Genomic DNA, 19,251 nt, shown 5'->3' with positions numbered 1-19,251 from the left:
CAAAGTAGTAGGAAGTAAATACCCACCCCTCCACAAAGACATAAATGATTGAATAAATACAGGCACCGCGCCGGGGAGACGTGGCGGAGCTGAGGTTTGAACGAGGAACCAGGGAGGGGCCAGGGCGGCCGAGCCAACCGCCAGACACTTCCAGTCTCTCCACCTGCCTCACTCTCCGGCTGTCACTCAACGCGAAGCTCCTCCCCCATATCCACAGCCATAGAAACTCTTCCTCCAGATCCACAGCCCTACCTTGCAAAATTTCTATCGAATTAACGTAGATTCTCCGCCCTCTAGGAAACTCCCATCCCTCCGCGTTGGCTGCTCAAGGCGACTCATTCCGAGAGGGCAGGTGGGGCTGGGTGGGGCGTGGTTTAACTTCCCAGTGCAGAAGCCTGAAAAGCACCCCGGCCAGGAGATCAGCGTCAAAGTCAGCCGTGAGGAGCAATTGGGACAGCAGGGACCCTGATGTGATCAGATGAGCAGGGCGCTTCCCTCAGTGCAATCATGGGGGAAACAGCAGAAAACCCGGATGGGGAGGTCCTGCAGGACCCCCGGCCAGTCTCAGACATACATAGAGGGAAGACAACGTGAAGAGACGCAGGGAGAAAGCCACGTGACGACCACGGAGGCACAGGCCACAGGGATGTAGCCACAAACCAAGCGACACTGGAGTCCCGAGGAGCTGAGAGAAGCAGGAAGGACCCTCCCCTTGAGCCTCCGGAGGGAGCGCAGCCCTGCCACACCTTGAGTTTGGACTTCTGGCTTCCAGACCTGGGAGACGAGAAATCCCTGTGGTTTTCAGCACAGTGTGGGATATTTCTTCCTGCTGCTTCAGAAACCTTCCACGAGTTCATGCAGCTGGGGGGCGGGGATCATACAGCTGGGAAGTGGCAGACCTGGGGTTTGAACCTAAGCACCAGTGAGGGGCCAGGGCGGCAGAGCCAATGGCCAGATGCTCCCAGAAGTCTCTCTGCCACCTGCCTCACACTCTGGCTGCAACTCAGCGTGAAGCTACTCCCCCCAGGCCCACAGCCCTCAGCGACCAGGGCGCAAGAGCATCATGAGGGCCTGTTGGGCCCCAGCCCTGCCCCAAAAGAAAACCCCACAGCTGGAGACCAGAGCACCAGAAATTTATTGAACTCTCCACTTTCCTCAATGAGCAACTAACCACATACACGGGAGTGGGGTGTCCCCCAGCCCTGCTTCTCTGGACCAGGACAGGGTGACCAGCAAGAGAAAACCCCAAACCAATAGGCTAGAGCCAGGCTGAAGGAGGGGAAAGGTGAGGGGACATGGGGACATGGAGTGGGGAAAGTGGCAGTCCGAGGGAGGGAGCTTCTGGCTGGAAGTCCCAGACCTCCAGTATGAAAGGAGGGGAGAAACGTTGGAGGTGGGGGGAGTGGTAGAGCAGGCAGGGCCCCAAAAGCCACAAAAAGGCACCCGTTGACACACATTCCAAAGAGGGTTAAAACCAGCCTTTAAGCCACAGCTTGTCTAGGGTCACGAGCACTGGTATGCCCACGCGTACCCAGACACACACACACTCTCTCTCTCTCTCTCTCTCTCTCTCTCTCTCTCTCTCTCTCTCTCTCTCACACACACACACACACACACACACACACACACACACAGAGAAGATGGACTGCTTCTGGGCAGCACCCCAGAGACCTCCCCATCCTAGCCTAAAACTGGGAGGGGGTAAAGCAGGGACTAGAAGAAAGCCCCCCAATGTATCAGTTGGGGCAAGTATTTGGTTTTTCTTCCCAAATGGGAAATTTAAAAATCTACAACAAATCACACCGAATTAAGTGATAAAAACCCAGCTACTTCTCACTTAAGCTTCAGACTGGGCACAAAAAACTGAATCAAGAAGGAACATCAAAGTGAACAGACCGGTCTCCCCACCCAAATACAAGTCCCAGAGTGGGGAGCTACGGGGCCCTGGGATAGTTTGGGGCAGCCCCAGCTGCCAGCTGTTCACCTGGGAGAGCTGAGCCGGGCTGGGGCCAGGGTGAGGAGACCGCTTCCCCAAGGGGGTGAGCACATCTTCAAGGACAAACTCTAAAAATAACAAACATATTTTAGCAGATGGTATGGGAAGTCTTGGTGGGGGAGAGGAGCCGGCAGGCAGGGCCGCCATCAGCTGCGCTGCTCCAGGTAAGCAGACAGTAGCAGCCCAGGTGGCAGGAAGTCCAGGTGACGATTGCTGACTTTCATCTGCCTCTTGCCCTCCAGGTCAGCACCTGCAAGAGGGGACAAGTGGGGCAAGAATGAAAGGAACGTGAGAGTCATGGCACACAGAGGCACCGAGTTCTGGCTCTTCCCTGCCAGAAGTCACTGCAAGCTGGCACTTAGGGTCTGTCTGATGTGACCCCCTCCCCCGCCCCAGGTCCCAGGGCCAGACTCCCGCAAAGAGCAGTTGCTACGTTAGGGCCTCCCTCTGCACCCTGTTTCATCCTTTGTGTCCTTCATCCCGTGTTTAGATGGGCACACTGACACAGAGGCTGGAGGCCAAGGGGACACGGGCCCTGAACAAGTGTCGCACCTCTTTCCTGGTCCCCTGCGTCCATACCTGCCCTCAGGATCTCTGAAGCTCAGTCCTCCCCTGGCACCTCCTCCGTGCAGGCCCGGCTTTTCCCTCTCCCCTGCTCCCCATCTTGCACCCCCAGCCCAGTCCCTCCATCCTAAGCCTATGGGAACAAAAGCAAACATCCTGAGTCTATGGGAACAAAGGGAAGCATGGGGGCTGCTTTCCTGTGAGGGAGAGCTTCAGGAATCTCAGGATGAACCATCCTGGGGTTGCCATGGAAATTGTCTCAGCAACTCTGGGCAGGAGGCAGAGAGAGAGAGGCACGGGGAGTTCCTATTGGGGGCGCTCAGGGCCAGCTAGGGCGTGTGAGCACCCTTCCTGGGGGGGCTGTGTCCCGAGACCACCCCCTCCTGTAAAGTGGGGACACAGGTCCCAGGAGGGGTTACTTGCCAGAAGTCACATGTATGGCACAGGGGAAGGGGGCTATAGCTAAATGAGGAACGTGCAGACACTGGGGTACCCTCATGTAATCTCAGGGCCCCTTGAGGCCCAGCTTCATCATCCCCACACAGGTCCTTCTCTCCCCATGGACCTGAAGATGTGGATGAAGGGGTGTCTGTTACACTGTGTCACTCAGAGTAGCGCCAGGGCCACAGGAGCCTCACAGTGTCCCACTGCCACCGCTTTGCTCAGGCTGTTCCGCAGCCCCCAGAAGCCTCTGGCTGAGTGAGCAGACCCCATTTGGCCTCAGTTTGCTGTGGCCAAATTGGCTCATTTGGGGGTCCCAGGCCCCAGGCACTTACTGGCTGAGATGAGGTCCATATACTGGCAGATGGCGTGGAGCAGGAGTCTTTCGAAGCTGAGGAGGAACAGGAGGTGAGTGGCCATGAGCTGAAACTGGCCACCCAGGGAGCTCACAGTGCCCGCCCCCACCCGTCACCTGTTGTCCAGCATGGCTGTGTACACGGCCTGGGGGGACACAGAGAAGAACCTCAGCAGCCTCTCCTCCCAGGTCTCCAGCGTTCCCTGCAGGACAGACAAGCCCAGGGATCAGGCCAACTTTGGAATCTTGGACAGGCTGTCCAGGACACCCATGCCAGGGACAGCCTCCAGAGCCTAAAGCCCTAGGTTCAAATGTGGCCTCTGACCAGCTACATGAAGCTACTTAAGTGGTTCCAAGAATACCAGGCACTTAGATACATATCTCCGTACCTTTGAATGCCGGCACCTTCTGCCTGGTGAACTCCTACACATCCTGCAGTGCCTGTCCACTTTCATTGCCCCTGGCCCTCCCACCCTCAAAGAGAGCCCCTGCCCAGCCCTAGGTCCTGCAGTCTGATCACACTGGTGCGTATCCTGTCTTGTCTTCACCACCGCACAAGCGCTGAGTAACAGGCCTCCCCTCACCCCGCCCCCAACTGAGAAGCCAAGACAGGCAGGTGGAGACAGGCCCAGCCTCGTCTCGTATTCACCATGGGGATGCGGCTCCGCTTGAGGACCGCTCGAAGACGCCGGCTGATGCGCTGGAAGCACTCTCCGGGAGTGTAGGCCGGGTACTCTTCAAGAGTCCAAGGCGTGGGGTCAGCCCCGGGAGGAAACCGCCGGCCCCGCCCCCACACTAGGCTCCTCCCCACCTGTCCCCAGCTCCGCCCCACATGCTCGTCCAGGCCCCAATCCGTGTGCCCTCTCTTCCCCCGTGCGGGCCTCACCTTTCCGCCTATCCTCCCCCCGGTTAGGCCCCTTCCTCCGTGCCTTGCTCCTGCCCTCATCCTCCAGGTAGCGGAGGACCCGCTCCTGCTCCTCCCCGGAGCGGTTCATGAAGTCATTCCAGACCTGGAACAGGCAGGCAGGCCCTGGGCTAGTGACAAGATGTCTCTAGGCCTCAGTTTCCCCATCTGGCCAATGCACACTGAGAGCCACAAACGGCATGGAAATACTTGAGGACACCTTTGCCCGCTGGACCTGCCAAGAGTTCATGGGGCACCTGCGGACCTGCCTGTCTGCGGAGCGGTATCGATATAGATGAGCAGATGAGTCACGAGTGCTGGAAGGTTCTGGGGTCGGGTGGGGGTTCTGGCCTGTTCTGGGGACCTGAGGGAGACTGAGGGGGCATTCATCAAGGGGCTAGAGAGGGGTGGGTGCTCCTGGCAGGGGCACCCGCACAGGCAATGCCTGGTGGTGGGGCTGGAACAGAAAAAGCGGCTGGAGCAGAGGGTGCGAGACCCGGTACTGGGACCCACCTCCACATAGGTCTCGTTGTTGCAGGCCTCTGCGAAGACGCCAGGTGCTGCAGGGGGTGCCAGGTCCCCATCTTCCAGACCAGATGTGCTCCCATCTGTCTCCAGCAGGGTCAGGAGGTATTGGGCTAGATGGAAACAGATGGTGTTTGGGCAGGGGTGTGGCACTTGGGGCCTCCCAGGCTCCATGGAGATACCCCGGTCGTCTTTCTTTTCCTGGCCTCTTCATTTACAGCCTTTAGTTTCTGACTCCCCACCTCCATGCTCCAACTGTCTTTCCCAGAAAGCACAGAAACCAGAACTCCTTCTACCTTCCCCTGCCTCATTGAACTATATACCCTTTAACTCCTACACACCCTTTAAAGTCCGAACTCCAATGCCCAGAGCTCCCTCTGGCCCATCCCCAGCTCAGGGCCAGGCTCATGGTAGGGGCAATGGTTAGTGCTAACACGCACACCATTCTCATCTGAGGCCTAGGGGTCAGCAGGAGGTGCCCCCTGACCCCTCCTTACTGTTTTCTAGGCGCTGGAGGCTCTTCCGCCCCTTGGCCTTGGGCACAAGGTCTGAGTTCCGCACAGCCTGGTTGATGAAGTGCTGCTTCCGTTTGGAGGCTGAGAACCTCTTCACTTGGGAGCTGGCTAGAGTGGGCAGGCATCCTGGAAGGTGCCTGTGGGCCGGGACGGGGGGTGGGGGGACAGTCCTCAGAGCCAGGACAGGCCAGGACCCCCAGGAAGAGCCCTACCACTGCTCTCCATCATAGCCACCACCGGCTTGGTTTCCTCCAACAACGGGGAGCTCATCTCCTGACATGTGTAGCCATGGACCCTTAAACTTTCATTTTGTTTCATGGTTACATCATCCGGAAGGTAGGCACAATTGTGATGACAGATTAGTAAACCCAGGCTCAGAGAAGAGAAGACACTTGCCTAAATTCACACATCAGGTGGGTGGCTGAGAAAAGCTGTAACCCCCCCCCTTCCTCAGCCTTCCAGATTTTAGCTGCAAGCTGGTGAGGCTCGGATTTGAAAACTACCAGACTCTGAGAGTTTCTCAAGAGACTTGGTTCACCTGAGCCCACCCACCTCGTGCCCCCCTTAGTCCCACTTCATGTGCCAAAGGGGCCAGGATCAGGGAGGGGGCTGGAGTGCCCCCCCCCACTAATCTGCTTTCCTCTGAGCAGATGGCATTAACTGTGGAGATGGATTAGCAGCACCAAAGCCAGGCCTCCCGCTGGGGACCCGCAGGGGACCTGCAGGTCAGGTGCAGGGGGTGGGGGGCAGGGGGCTCTTGGATGGAATCTTCCTGGCAAGAAGCTGCTAGGCCTTCCTGGGGAGCTGCTGACAACCCCAAACCACAGGATGGTCCCCGCTGGGCTCAGAAACCCTCATCCTGTGGGTGATGGTGGATTCTGGCCCCTAGAGGGTCGGGGTCCCAGGCTCCCCCGTCCCCATACCCTAACTCCCTCCCTCTCACTCCTGCTCCAGCCAGGTCCTTGCTGCTTCTCCAGTAGTAAGGCATTGTCCCACCTCTGGGCCTTTGCATTGGCTGTGCCCCTGCCTGATGCACGCTGCCCTAGACTCTAAATGGCTCACCACTCACTGTCTTTTGGCTTTTGTGGAAACCTCAACAGTGAGATTCTGACCTCCACTATTTAATACCTTACTGCTTTGGTTTTCTGATCACTGTACATGCTACTCTGCTGACGACTGACCACCTCTCCCACTAGACTGTAACCTCCATGTGTGCACTTACACGTATGCCTGGCATGCAGTAGGTACTCAAAAAATTAACTGCTTGATCAGTTCTCCCGAAAAATCCCTGTGGGTGCCTGTGAGTCTGGGAGGGGGCACTTAGAGACAAGAAGAGCTGGGACAGGTATTTTCTCCCTGCGACCCAGCTGCCACCTGCTTGGTTTCCTCCTGTGATGGGGAGCTCACCTCCTCAGCAACACCATTGATCATAGCAACATCCCTGGATTAGCATTCACATATCAAGTAAGCACAGGACCTGACCTGAGGGTTGCCTCCCAGAGGCCCAAGCACCCCCACTCCAAGCCTCAGACACCTATGGTCTCCCTGGAACTCCAGAGCCTGTGTCTCCACTCTGGGAGCTGGACAGAGTCCAGCATGGTGGTCTGGTGGGGCCGATAACAGAAGCCACATCCGGGGGGAGCTGTCGGGGGATGTCAGAAGAGGGCAGGACTCAGTGAGAGAGTTCCAGCCCTCAGGGCGTGGGGCTCTGAGAGATGGGGCTCCCCGGCACCTTGAGAGTAGGAGCAGAGCTAAGATTTGAACCTGAGTCTTGACAGGAAACCCCAACCCCACCCCAACTACTCAGCCTCCTGCTTTTCTCCTGGATCCACAGAGGTCTCTGGTGAGCTCCTCAGACCAAAGCTAAGACCCAGCTGGTATCTCCCCTGCTCCATGACCTCCCATAGCTCCTCAGCACCTCAGAGCAAGGCTCAGCTCCTCCTTGGCCTGGCTCCTCCTTGCCTGTCCTGTACCTGGACCATACAGTCTATGCATGGTCTCACAGGGGGCTTACCACCCTCTCACAGGCCTGAAACTCTGAGTTGAGCACTGGAAAATGAGTCTACCAATTCAAACTTGCTGACTTCAACCAGATTCCAGCAGGAGATAAGAAACATGTGGCCTCAGGGGGTCCAGATCCCCCCACTCAAGACACAGAAAGGACAGGGTGGAAGGGGGCAGGGCAGAAGCAGCACGGTATGTCAGATTTGTAATGAAGGCTGGGGGTGGTTGGACATTGGTATAAATTTCATATAAAATATATCTATACATCAAAACATTGATGCCCAACCCCATATCTCCTCCATGGCTTCCTCTACTCTGGCCACAGGAGCCCCTTCATGTGCCTCAAACTTGCCAAAAACAGTCCACCTCAGGGCCTTTGCACGCGCTGAGCCCTCTGCCTGAAGCACCGTTTCTCAGCTCATTCTGGCCTCTGCCCAAATGTCACCTCCCCAGAAATAGTCCCTGCCCCACTAGCCCAATCAGCCGTTTGCCTGTTTCACCAGTTGGCATCTGAAACCAGCTGGTCCGTGTATGTGTTTACTCCTTAATCCTCACCTCCCTTGCTAGACCTATGGGAACAGGACACAGGATGGGTCCCTGGATGGGTCTTGGTCCCTGCTGTGTCCCCAGCACCTGGCTCACAGCAGGTGCTCAATAGCTATTTGTTGAGTGAATACCTGACCTTCTGTTTACACATTCACCTAAGGGCCAGTTCATCTGCCTCCCGTGCCTTCCAGAGACCTCTTCATAGATAGGGACACTGAGGACCCAGACAGAGCCCCTGGGACTTCCTGGACCCATAGTCCTTGGGAAATGTCTGCACAGTGGACAGGTCCAATAGCGAACAGCTGTTAAATCAAAATTGTGTTTGGGGGAAACAGACTTTGTAGCTCCCAGTTCTGCTCCCTGAAATGGGGAATTTTGACACCTGCCACCTTGGACCAAAACCACCCTCTCTGACTGGTACCCTCCCCCAGGAACAGGCAAGAGAGGAACCTAGTTCCCCAGCAGGAAATCAAGAGGGCTCAGGGCTGAGGTGACTCAGGCTGGGTGGGGCCCAGTGGGGCCCCCACAACAGTGGCCACACCCCTCAGCACACGGAGATGGGGGCACTGGGAGTGGCTCATTGTGGGTTCCATAGAGACCTGTATGGCCTCTGCTAAGCACCCAGAGGAGATAATAATAAAAGGTAATAAATATAATAACAATAGAGTAATAATAAATATCATAATAAAATAACAACAATAAAAATAATGAAATAAGATCCTTTTAAAATAATAAAGCAACTACAATAATAAGATGTTTAGGATAATTGAAGAGTGGATGATCCCACTTGCTGGGCATCTTGGGCTGCGGGTTCATTGACCCCCACCACTCTGAGAAGAAGCCATTGTTATTATCTCATTTTACAGGTGGGGAAACTGAGGCACCGAAGGGCGGACCACACAGGTTTCTGCCTAAAGGCCGGGGTTCAAAGCAAATCTGCGACCAACAGTCTCCACACCCAGATGGGGCCGCTCCACCTGCTTCCAGTCTTCCTCTCGGGACACACAGGCTCGACTACCTGGTTTTTAAGCCCCCACTCCCGCCGCATTTAATCTGGGAAAGCAGCCCGACATAAACCAACAGTCATCTCCCCCCAGAGGAGGGGTTGATAACCCAAGCGGGGAACCAGCCCTGTCTGTGGGGTGAGTACCCAGCCAGGGGACAGTAACACCGCGTGTGGGTGAAAGTCAAGGGACACCGCGCAGCGCCAGCCTCACGCGAGCAGTGACAGGCGCACAGAACCCCGAGGCAGGTCCGTACCGGCCCGGACTCCAGGTTCCAGGGGTCTGTAAAACCATAAACCCGGTATGCCCCTTCGCCCCCGGTCGGAGATGGGATTTCCCGGGGTAAACACTGGGTAACAATAAAACCCCACCCCCACCCGCATATAGGAGGTGTCACCGAAGGAAAGGGGCGGGACGGGCCTGGGGCTGCGGCCGAGGTGGGGAGGGGTGTGGGGTAACTGGAGCCCTGGAGGGCGCGCCCCGCCCGCCCCACCGCGCTCACAGCGTCCGTCGCCCGCCCGGGGCGTCCCCCGCCGCCTCCGAGCCGCCCTCGGGGTTCTCCAGCGCGACCATGGCTCAGATGTCGCCGTCGGCGCCGCCACCCGGCAGGGCTTACTTGGGGCCGGGCAGGAAGTGACGGGCTCCCGGAGGCGGGCCGAGGCGGATCCTGGAGCCTGGACGCGTGGGGAGGGGACCGCCGCCACGAGGCCGGCTAGGCCCCAGGCTGCGGGTGGAGGGGTACCCAGCCCCTGAGGGACAGACGGGGAAACTAAGAAACTGAAGCGGAGGTGGGGGACAGCAGCCACAAAATCAGGCTGTGGGCAGGGCCGGGCACCCAGCCGGGATCAACAGGATACTTGACACTGAGGCCTGGGTAGTTGGGGGGCGCCCTTTTCAGAGACTGGGGAGAGTCTAAATGACCCATACTCCCCCTCTCCAGCACCGACTGGAACGTCCCTTCTACTAGCCCCCTCCCAGTCGCCAGTAAAGTGTAGCCCCTGGAGCACCAGGTGGGTGCCTCAGTTTACTCATCTCTGAAAATGAGATGTCAGCCCCCACCCCTTTTGCTTTTTTGGGTTTATTCATTTAACAGATGTCCACTGTGGGCTGAGGCCAGTGCTGGGCTCTGTGGACCCAGCAGTGACCAAGACAGACCCCTCCCTCACTGAGTCGGGGGAAGAGGAGGCCTCTCACACGGAGACTGGCAAACTACAAAAGTGGGAAGGGGGTGCCATGCAGAGGGAACAGCCAGTGCAAAGGTCCTGGGGCATCCAAAGCCAGTGATGGAGGGGCAAGGAGAATAGTAGTGGAAGGGAGGGGTAGATTTGTGAGCCTGGTGGTCCTGTGATGACAGATCTGGTTTGTGTCCTGAGGGCAATGGGGAGCCACGAGAGGGCTTGGAGCAAAGAGTTAAAGCTACCGTAGAATCTAGAATCTGCTCTTCAGTCTACAAGCAAAGTGGGAAACCCACCAGATCCTGCCTGGTGCAAATTATACAGGACAAATAACCCGGTTGCCTTAACAAATAAAGAGCAAGGGGGGGACAAGAAAAAGAAAGGAGGTGGAAGGGCTAAAAGACCCAAAAGAGCTCACACTGTGTGGTTTCATGTAGATAAGTGTGAAAAGAGGCAAAAGAAATCAATGGTGATGCATGTCGAGAGAGAACAGTCCTCCAGGAGGAGGCGAGGAGGGGGCTCAGGGGGCCACGGATGTTTGATCTCCTGCTCTGGCCCATGGTGAGTAGCTGCTCAATTAATATGCCAATTCTAGAGGATGCAGCCCAGGCCTTGCCGTGACGGGGGCCTCACTCCCAGGAACCTGTATTGCACCTTCTTCACACCCTTCTGGATGCACAGACCCTCATCCTGTCCGTGAGCTTCTGCTACTCCCCAGATCCCCACCGTGAAGGTCTAAGCACCTGCTGAGTGCTCTGCCACCAATTCCCCCAAAACAGTTCCTCCATTCCTACCTGATAATCATGAGTCCCCTCACCCTAATCTGTCTTTCATTACCACCCCAAAGGGATTTTTCTGAGGTGGAACCTGGACAGGGTGGTGGTGGGGAGGAGGACTGAGGCAACTGGGTCCCCATTATCAAGATTAACTTTGAAGGTATAAAAAGAGTGAACAGGGAAATGTGTCCCCCCCCCACCAGCTCTTTGTACTTCCCCCTGGAGACACTGATGTGCTTTAATACCTGTGCATACTTACTCATCTCTGCTCCCATTTTAGTCTGTACAAAGGGTAGCATCTTTTTCTCTGCTGCATAGTACTCCACGATGGCCTGGACATCCTGGTACACTGTTTTGTGGGCTAGTCTCAGGTACATTTCTGAGCGTGGGTATTCGGGATCAACAGTGTCCTTTGTAAATTGCCCTCCACCTGGTACCTTCCACCAACAGCACAGGTGTCCATGTGCCCAGTGCAGATGTCTGCCAACCGCTGCACATGAGCTGGGAGGTGGTCACATCCTAGGGGTCTGATTTGCAGCAACCGGAGTCAAGGGAGGTTGAGTTCCTTAAAGAACAGACATCTATCTAACCGCCAGAGCACCCGCCCCCCACGGTGAGTCTCTGCACCGCCCCCCCCAGGGTCCGTCCTTCCAGGTTCCACAGCAGCCTCCATGCAGCCTATCCATCCCTGGCTCCACCCCAATCCCCTCCTCCAGCCGGTACCCTCTAGCGCTCTCACCCTGACTGTTCAAGGGGTGGAGGGAATGGGGAGAAGGTTGCTGTACGGGTGGATGGAGGGTGCACAGGCAGTGGAGGGAGTGGCGAACAGCTGCAGGAGAGGCCAGAAGGCAGGGACAATGGTGGGGGATTGGGGTATAAACATGCGGAGGCTACGGCAGGAGCAAAGGCGCAGCTGAGCCCAGCGGAGCCGCCCTCCAGATCCGGTGTCCTCCAACCGAAAACCTTCTCGGGCTTGGAGCGGGCATCCCCAGGACGAGGCCAGGAGGAGCATCTCCGCGGCGATCCTGGGACGAAATCCCAGAAGGAGGCCGGGAGGAAGAGGGCGGCGAAGCCTCGCACGCCCTGGCCATGTCAGGAACCAATGCATCCTGGTGGGCGCTGGCCAACGTATCCGGCTGCCCAGGCTTTGGCGCCAACGCCACCGATGGCCCGGACCCTGATCTGTGGCCGGTGGACGCCTGGCTCATGCCACTCTTCTTCGCCGCACTGATGCTGCTTGGCTTGACAGGAAACTTGCTTGTCATCTTCGTCATCTGCCGCCACAAGCAGATGCACACGGTGACCAACTTCTACATTGGTGAGCACCCAGGCGCAGCGCGCCATTCCGGAGGTCGCCAAGAGGACGGAGTGGCCCGGGGGTGCCCCCTCACAGTGCCTCTAGGCCCCTGCAGTTCTCCCGTCCTTTCCCTACTGTCCCTGTACCATACGCTACAGGTTGCAAACTTTGCCTTGGAGGGTTTCATGCGGGCCGTTGTAGTCAAAAGGGAGCCTGGAGGGTGTGGTACACAGAGAGCTCGCCCCTGCCACTCGAGGAAGATGTCCCATTGAAATGTGGTTCTTATGACGCAGTGATGAATAAAAGAAGTGTGGGGAGGAACTGCTTGGCCCCCGAGCCCCCAGTTAGCAACCTCTGTCTCAGTGGCTCAGTTTGCACGTTTGTGTGAGTGCTCAGTACTCTCCACCACAATCGCTCACTTGCAGACGAGTAAACTGAGGCTCAGAGAGACAGGGACCTGCTCAGGCGCTCCCAGCCCAGTCAGGCGGTAGCGGGGCCCACTGAAGCTGCTCCAATGGCTGTGAAGCCTGTGCCGGAGTGTGTGGGGGACGTTTGAAATGTAAAAGGGGAGAATGAAGGAATAGGGGAACTTCTAGAGCTGTCCGGCTGGTCACTCCCACAAAAGCAAGAGCTAGGGACCTGGGCCAGGAGCGCTGGGTGGCTGAGGTCTGTGTGCCCCATGTCCAGCGTCCTCTCATCCCGCCTGCAGCTAACCTGGCAGCCACGGACGTGACTTTCCTGCTGTGCTGCGTGCCCTTCACCGCCCTGCTCTACCTGCTGCCTGCCTGGGTGCTGGGCGACTTCATGTGCAAGTTCGTTAACTACATTCAGCAGGTGGGCCATGGGCTGGGGAGCCAGGGGCTGAGTCTGGGTGTGGGTGGCCTGGAAAACCGGTTGGGAGGGGCGTGTAGGCAGAGTCTGGAGGATGCAGCTGGGAGGAGGTGGAGCCTGGACCTGGTGGTGGTGGGGAAGAGGACCCAGGCAATGGGGAGGGACACAGATAGGGGCCGGTGTGAGGGATGGGCACAGAGATGGCCCTTGCCCCACCTGTCCTGAGTTCCTAGGGTAGTCCTGCCTCTCCCTGTGAGTCTCAGGGTCCCCTCTAACCCCCACCATCCTGGGATCCTCTCTAGTATGGGTTTTATTCTGCCCTTTCAATTGTGGCCCCTGGAGACTCTCCCAGGACAAGTCCAGTGTGTGCCTGAGTGGTTGGACATGTGGAGGGACCAGTAGGGTGGGTGCGGACAGATCAGGCCCCAGACCGGGCGGGGTGTGGGGCACACGCCCAGCTCCCGGCCCTCCCAGGTCTCCGTGCAGGCCACCTGCGCCACCCTGACCGCCATGAGCGTGGACCGCTGGTATGTGACCGTATTTCCGCTGCGCGCCCTGCACCGCCGGACGCCCCGCCTGGCGTTGGCCGTCAGCCTGGGCATCTGGGTGGGTGAGTGAAGCGCGGGGTCACAGGAGTGGGGGGACAAGTCCTCTTGCCCTGTGCGCCCTCCCACTCATTGCCCCTCTCTGGGGTTCGGTCGTGCATTTGGGAAATAGGCGCAATAACGCTCCCTGCGAAGAACCACGAGGGTGCGGACTGGAGAGGCACCTGGGGGACCAGGGCCCTGGACCTCTGGCAACCCTCGTGCCCGGCAAGGTCTTCAGCCGCGCCTGTGGTGCAGGCTCGGCGGCCGTGTCTGCTCCGGTGCTCGCCCTGCACCGCCTCTCTCCTGGGCCGCGCATTTACTGCAGCGAGGCCTTCCCCAGCCGCGCCCTCGAGCGCGCCTTCGTGCTCTACAACCTGCTGGCGCTCTACCTGTTGCCGCTGGTCGCCACCTGTGCCTGCTACGGGGCCATGCTGCGCCACCTGGCCCGGCCCGCAGTGCGCCCCGCGCCCGCGGACAGCGCCCTGCAGGTGCGCCGCTGGGTGGGAGGGGGGCGCCGCCAGGCTGGAGTGGGGGTTGGCACAGTTGGGGGAGAGAGCATCTGCAGGGGTCTGAAAGGGGCAGTGGGGGAATCTGAGACGGCCAAGGAGGAAAGATCTGAGGGGGTGGCCTATAGACTGTCCTCCTCCCACCTCTCCCCACCCCCAGGGGCAGCTGCTGGTGGAGCGAGCAGGCGCTGTGCGCACCAAGGTGTCACGGCTGGTGGCGGCGGTAGTCCTGCTTTTCGCGGCCTGCTGGGGACCCATCCAGCTGTTCCTGGTGCTGCAGGCGCTGGGCCCAGCGGGCTCCTGGCACCCGCGCAGCTACGCCGCTTACGTGCTTAAGATCTCGGCGCACTGCACGTCCTACAGCAACTCGGCGCTCAACCCGCTGCTCTACGCGTTCCTGGGCTCGCACTTCCGTCAGGCCTTCCGCCGCGTCTGCCCCTGCGCTCCCCGGCGACCCCGGCGGCCTGGGCCCTGGTGCCCCGCCGCCCCCCACGCCGAGCTGCACTGCCTGACCGCCCACCCGGCCCCCAGGATGCGGAAGCAGGGGAGCAGTGGGCTGGGACGGTGCAGGCTATGCGTCCTGAGGGAACATGCTGCCCCTCTTTGAGCGGGATGGAGATGGGCCCCTCGGAAACAAGCCCTGCTCTTATTCTGTTATTAATATCTTAATTTTTGTCCAAGATAATCCTAGTGAACATATCTTGTCCTCTTGTAATGTTTGGTACAAATTGGCTGTGATGTTTGCTGCTCTTCCTATTGTGATGATTATTTCTGCATTTCCTGAAACTGAAGATGCTTTGATGCTGGCACGTTCTGGAACTTTTCAGGAATCATCAGTAGACGTTTTCACACACTGCCTCCAGATTGCCTGTACGATTGTTAAATTCATCCCATTGTCAGCGATATCAAAATGTGAACACACTGTGCATCTTAAAAATTGACGAAACAAGGTGTTATTGCTGCTATTTGGTGAGTGTCCAGCGTCCTGGCTGGAAAACTGGTATCATTGAGTAAATAAAACCTTCCTGGGGCACAGTATGCAAAGCTGCCCATTTGAGAAGCAGGACTGATTTCCATGTAACAAACTGCCTTAAACAAAGTGTCCATTTGTTATCTCTCACGATTCTGTGGGGTCATGGGGTTCAGCTGGCCCAGTGACCATGTAGGGTTGGCTGGACCAGGAAGGCCCAAAAGGCTTTGCTTGTGTAGCTGTTGGGCTTCTTCCCTGTATGGTGGTTCTGGAAAGTCAGACATTCCTGGCCAGAATCTTCTGAGATTAGGCGGAAACTGCTCGCCTCCTGAGACCTGTGCTCAGAAGTCCCAAAATGTCACAGTTCCACATTGAGCTGTCAGAGTCCCACCCAGATTCCACCAGAGGGGAAGAGACCCTACCTCCTGGTGGGTGGGGCTGCATGTGCCTGCTGGAGGTGGGAGGCATAGAGCAGCCTCCCCCAAAGTCCTACAGTTGGCAGGCTTTGTGACCCTGAAGGACAACCGTCCGTATCTTGGAGGGTCCCAGTCCTCCCAAATCATTTGAGGACATGGGTCTCCAAGCAATCCAGATTTTCAGAGATGTTAATGTGAGACTGAGAGGCAGAGACACCGCGCCATTTTGACATTGGCCCGAAGCTTGTTTGTTCTGGTTTTGAAGACCCAGCCTCCAGACTGGGCTGGACATGAAGATGAAAGTCTCCCTTTTGCTCACAGGCCCTGCCTACCTCCTCTCCTGCCCCCACTGTCCCAAACTCACCCTCCCCCTGTGGCTTCCTGAATTGCCATCCTTGCCTCTGGGCCTTTGCACATGCAGTTCCCTCTGTTGTGCCGGGTGCACCCTCACTCATCTATCAAGTCTCAGGTCAGTTGCCTCCTCCTCTGGGAAGTCTTCCTGGATCCCTCCAGACTGGGTCAGGTACCCCACCGAGGCCCATTGCTGCCCCCATCACAGCTCTGACATCTTTGTGTTGTACCTGTTGGGTGCATGTCTGACTTGGTCCTCCATGTGTCCCCAGGGCCCAGTGCACAGTAGGGCTGAACAAATATTTGTGGGATGAATAACGAGCCAGGTGTGCTGAGAGGATTAAAAGAGGGGGTGTGTGCAGAGCAAGTGGCAGGATTTCCCTGTGAAAAAGGAATTAAAAAATAGTTAAAGAGGGCTGGACTCCAGCATCTCTCTCAGAGAAACAAAAACTCCTGTTCATGCAAAATGTGCATACATATGTTCATAGCAGTTGTATTTGCAACAGCCCCAAACTGGAACCAACCAGCTGTCCTTTAACAGGCGAATGGTTAGACAGACCATGATCCAGCCACATCACAGACTGTGACTCAGCAAGAAAAAGTTGTGGATACACTATGGATACTGGCAACACCTTGGCTGGACCTCGGGAATGATGCTGAGCAGCAAGGGGCATCCCCATAGGTTCGTGGTGTGGGAGTTGGTCTATGAACATCCTCGAGATGACAAAATTATGACGTGGAGAACAGATTAGTGGTTGCTGGTGTGACAGATGATGGCGAGGGGGGAAAGGTGGGTGGGCGACATGAGGGACCCTTGTGATGGAAGCAGTCTGTCCCTGGACCATGGTGGCGAATACACGAACCTACACAAGTGATAAAACTGTAGAGAACAAAACACACACACGTACAAGTAAAATGGGGAAAGTGACTTCGGTGGCTTGCATCAATGTCCATATCCTGATTGCGATATTGTACTACAGTGTTGCAAACTGTTACTTATGGGGGGAAGCCTGGTGAGGGAGTTCTCTCTCTCTCTGTATTAGAATCTACAATCATCTGGAAACAAAAAGAGAAAAAAAAGATGAAGGGTTGAAAAGGACATTCAGGAAGGGAAATCATTTCAAAACTGCAGACGCAGGGTGTGCCCTTCATTTATCTTCACATTCATTCAGCTGGACACTGTTTTCAGAGCCCCTTTTATATGCCAGATTCTGTGCTGGGGGCTGGGGCCATAGCAGTGATCTGGCATCCCCTACTCCCACCCGTATGGGGCCAGTAAGTCGCAAACACCTAGAGAGATGAAATGTGACAGACGTGAAAAGGAAAAATGTGTGCCCATTGTGAGTAACTGGAAACTTGACCTTGGTGGGGGCGAGTCCAGAAAGGTTTCCTGGAGGAGGTGAGTCCAGGAATTGTAAACTGAGCACACCAGATGGAGGTTACAGCCAGCGCAAAGGCCCTGAGGCAGGATATGTCTGGTAGATTCGAGAAATCACTAGGAGGCAGGTGTGGCTAGAGAGGGATGAAGAGGGACCCCCCTACTCTGCCCCTTACCATTATAACAAAGGGAGATACAGTTCTCAAAATTACTGTGCAAGGAATGAATTAATATGTACTCGTTCCATAGAGAGGGAAACTGAGGCACAGGGAGGCCCATGCACCTGCCTGGGGTGGGGCAGGGGGTGCATTCTGACCTGTTTGGCCCTTTGGTTGGGAGGGAGCTTCTCTGCACATTGGAGACTGCGCTGGGGCCTGGCCCTTTATGGGAGGCTTCTCAGCCCAGCTCTCCTGGGTCTCTAAACCCTCCGGGTCCGGTCTGTCTGGACGCCTCCCTCTGGGGTTGGAGGGACAGCAGCTGGGGTTGGGTGTTTAATAGCCTAAAGGTGGAGGTCTCCCACCACCTGCTGCCGTTAGGCTATAGGTGGCCCTGGGGCTAGAAGCTGGGTTCCCGCAAGGATAGGGCAGGACTCCACCCCTGGGGTGGGGACAGCTCTCCCCACCAGTCCCCTGGGATTTGCGGGGGGGGGGGGCAATGTAGGGGAAGAACTCCTAGAAAATGGCAATGCTGTGTGCTTTAAGGAAAGGGAAGGGGCTGCACACGACCCCACCAACACTCAAGACCGGGAATCCCCATCCTTGAGGAAGGGAGAATGAGAAGGTGAGAACAGAGAGGTGAGGGGACAGTAGAGAGAGTTGGGTCATTCCGAGGGTGAGGGGAGCCACGGGAGACTTCTGAGCAGGGACGGACATGCTCCAAGGTATGTGGAGATTCTTTTTAATTTATTATTACTGTGAGTATTCTAATCTTTTGGGCTGCCAAGACCAGGCATATGCAAATACAGCCCATCTGGAAGGGAATGGAGATGGGCCCCAGGGGCACGTTATGGGGTTAAGGCCCGGGGGTTTGGGTGCGTAGGGAGAGGGGCTAGTTTCATTTCAGATAAAAATGACAGATTTTTTAGTACAAGTATATTCCATGCAACATTTGGGATATACATAACATTATTCATTTTTTCATCTGAATTATTCAAGTTTAATTGCGAGACTTGTATTTATCTAGCAACTCCACCGTGGAGCATTCAGAAAGCGCTACAGAGGAGGAAACACGCCACGGGCCTCAGTTTCCCTGTCTGACAGGGGAAACTCGTTTTCAGGTGAGACGGCGCCACTTAGCGGCCTCTGGCGGGAGGCACGGCGCGACGGCGCTGGTCCCTCCTCCAGGCTGCATCCCCACAGATTCCCGGAAGGTGGCGCGCGCACCTTGCGGAAATTTCTTGCCTCCTTGGATCGATCCTATCAAGCAGTCTCCAGTGCCTGGGGGGGATCGCTCATGTGTACCCCAACCTGGGCCCCTCACTGAAAGTTTGCTCTCTGCAAAATGGGTCAAGCAGAGCCGCACTATTCTATTCCAGGCTCTTAGGCACTTTTGTCTCATGGGCCCCTTCTATGAAAAAAATATTTAAAATTATATTTTACAGCTATGTTGGTATAAAGACTGATATAATTTAGACGGGATTTATTATTATATATTCATGATTACCATAATCGTTTTTTCTTGTTATTTTAAAATAAAAATTACATGTTCGTGGGCCCTGACTCACACCAAGACAAGGCAAGGTGTGATTGACAATAGGTCAGGGGTAGGGGTTTCCTGCTGGCCGCTCACCTCCCTGAGATGGAGATGGTGAATAGTTCAGTGTTCCCTTCACCTCTGTGTAGACAGGCACCAAAAATCCTGTGGACTTGAGGGAGGAAGGGCAGGAACACATGAATTCATTAATTCAACCAATGTTTGTTGAGCACCTGCTACCTACCAGCGGTAGCCTCAGGGCTAAGTAGGTTCAATAAATACAGTTGTTTTGAAATAGAAGCACCTGGATGAAGATAAAAGTGTGATGTGACAGGCCACACCTGACACTGGGGGGGTCAGGGAAGGACCCTCCAAGGACCTGAGGTTCCAGTTGAATCAGGAGAAGGCACTGGTCACT

At 56.4% G+C, this 19,251-nt stretch overlaps 2 protein-coding genes across 3 annotated transcripts; one reads left to right on the top strand and one right to left on the bottom strand.

Annotated features, from left to right (window-relative positions):
* Positions 1 to 1,112: 1,112 nt before the first annotated feature.
* On the bottom strand, positions 1,113 to 9,489 carry R3HDM4 (R3H domain containing 4). The gene is made up of 8 exons (XM_033135217.1): positions 9,357 to 9,489; positions 5,283 to 5,437; positions 4,774 to 4,898; positions 4,243 to 4,366; positions 4,006 to 4,091; positions 3,474 to 3,559; positions 3,337 to 3,392; positions 1,113 to 2,246 (listed from the first exon to the last, which is right to left on the bottom strand). Exons 1-8 carry the CDS (start codon positions 9,425 to 9,427, stop codon positions 2,143 to 2,145), a joined length of 807 nt encoding a protein of 268 aa, XP_032991108.1. The 5' UTR covers positions 9,428 to 9,489; the 3' UTR covers positions 1,113 to 2,142.
* Positions 9,490 to 9,527: 38 nt separating this feature from the next.
* On the top strand, positions 9,528 to 15,087 carry KISS1R (KISS1 receptor). Of its 2 annotated transcripts, XM_033133541.1 has the most exons (9): positions 9,528 to 9,642; positions 9,795 to 9,864; positions 10,467 to 10,590; positions 11,344 to 11,418; positions 11,705 to 12,123; positions 12,812 to 12,936; positions 13,408 to 13,543; positions 13,776 to 14,008; positions 14,187 to 15,087. In XM_033133541.1, exons 3-9 carry the CDS (start codon positions 10,496 to 10,498, stop codon positions 14,631 to 14,633), a joined length of 1,530 nt encoding a protein of 509 aa, XP_032989432.1. In that variant the 5' UTR covers positions 9,528 to 9,642; positions 9,795 to 9,864; positions 10,467 to 10,495; the 3' UTR covers positions 14,634 to 15,087. The 2 variants fall into 2 exon arrangements, with proteins under 2 accessions (XP_032989432.1, XP_032989433.1); XM_033133542.1 differs by lacking the exon at positions 9,528 to 9,642 and having other exon boundaries at positions 9,664 to 9,864; positions 10,467 to 12,123.
* The last annotated feature ends 4,164 nt before the right edge of the window (positions 15,088 to 19,251 follow it).

This window comes from Rhinolophus ferrumequinum, chromosome 18 (genome assembly GCF_004115265.2).
Source record: "Rhinolophus ferrumequinum isolate MPI-CBG mRhiFer1 chromosome 18, mRhiFer1_v1.p, whole genome shotgun sequence".
NCBI lineage: Eukaryota > Metazoa > Chordata > Mammalia > Chiroptera > Rhinolophidae > Rhinolophus > Rhinolophus ferrumequinum.
Note: the sequence above shows the minus strand (reverse complement) of the source record. Positions and strands in the feature narration are given on the sequence as shown.

Excerpts from the sequence above, each read along its gene's own strand:
- KISS1R (XM_033133541.1), top strand. The coding sequence starts at position 10,496 with ATGGTGATGCATGTCGAGAGAGAACAGTCCTCCAGGAGGAGGCGAGGA. Across the intron at positions 10,591-11,343 it reads ATCTCCTGCTCTGGCCCATG|CAACCGGAGTCAAGGGAGGT; the intron begins GTGAGTAGCTGC and ends TCTGATTTGCAG. Across the intron at positions 12,124-12,811 it reads GGTGACCAACTTCTACATTG|CTAACCTGGCAGCCACGGAC; the intron begins GTGAGCACCCAG and ends TCCCGCCTGCAG.
- R3HDM4 (XM_033135217.1), bottom strand. The coding sequence starts at position 9,427 with ATGGTCGCGCTGGAGAACCCCGAGGGCGGCTCGGAGGCGGCGGGGGAC. Across the intron at positions 4,367-4,773 it reads ACAACGAGACCTATGTGGAG|GTCTGGAATGACTTCATGAA; the intron begins GTGGGTCCCAGT and ends TGCCTGTTCCAG. Across the intron at positions 3,560-4,005 it reads AGCGGAGCCGCATCCCCATG|GGAACGCTGGAGACCTGGGA; the intron begins GTGAATACGAGA and ends TCTGTCCTGCAG.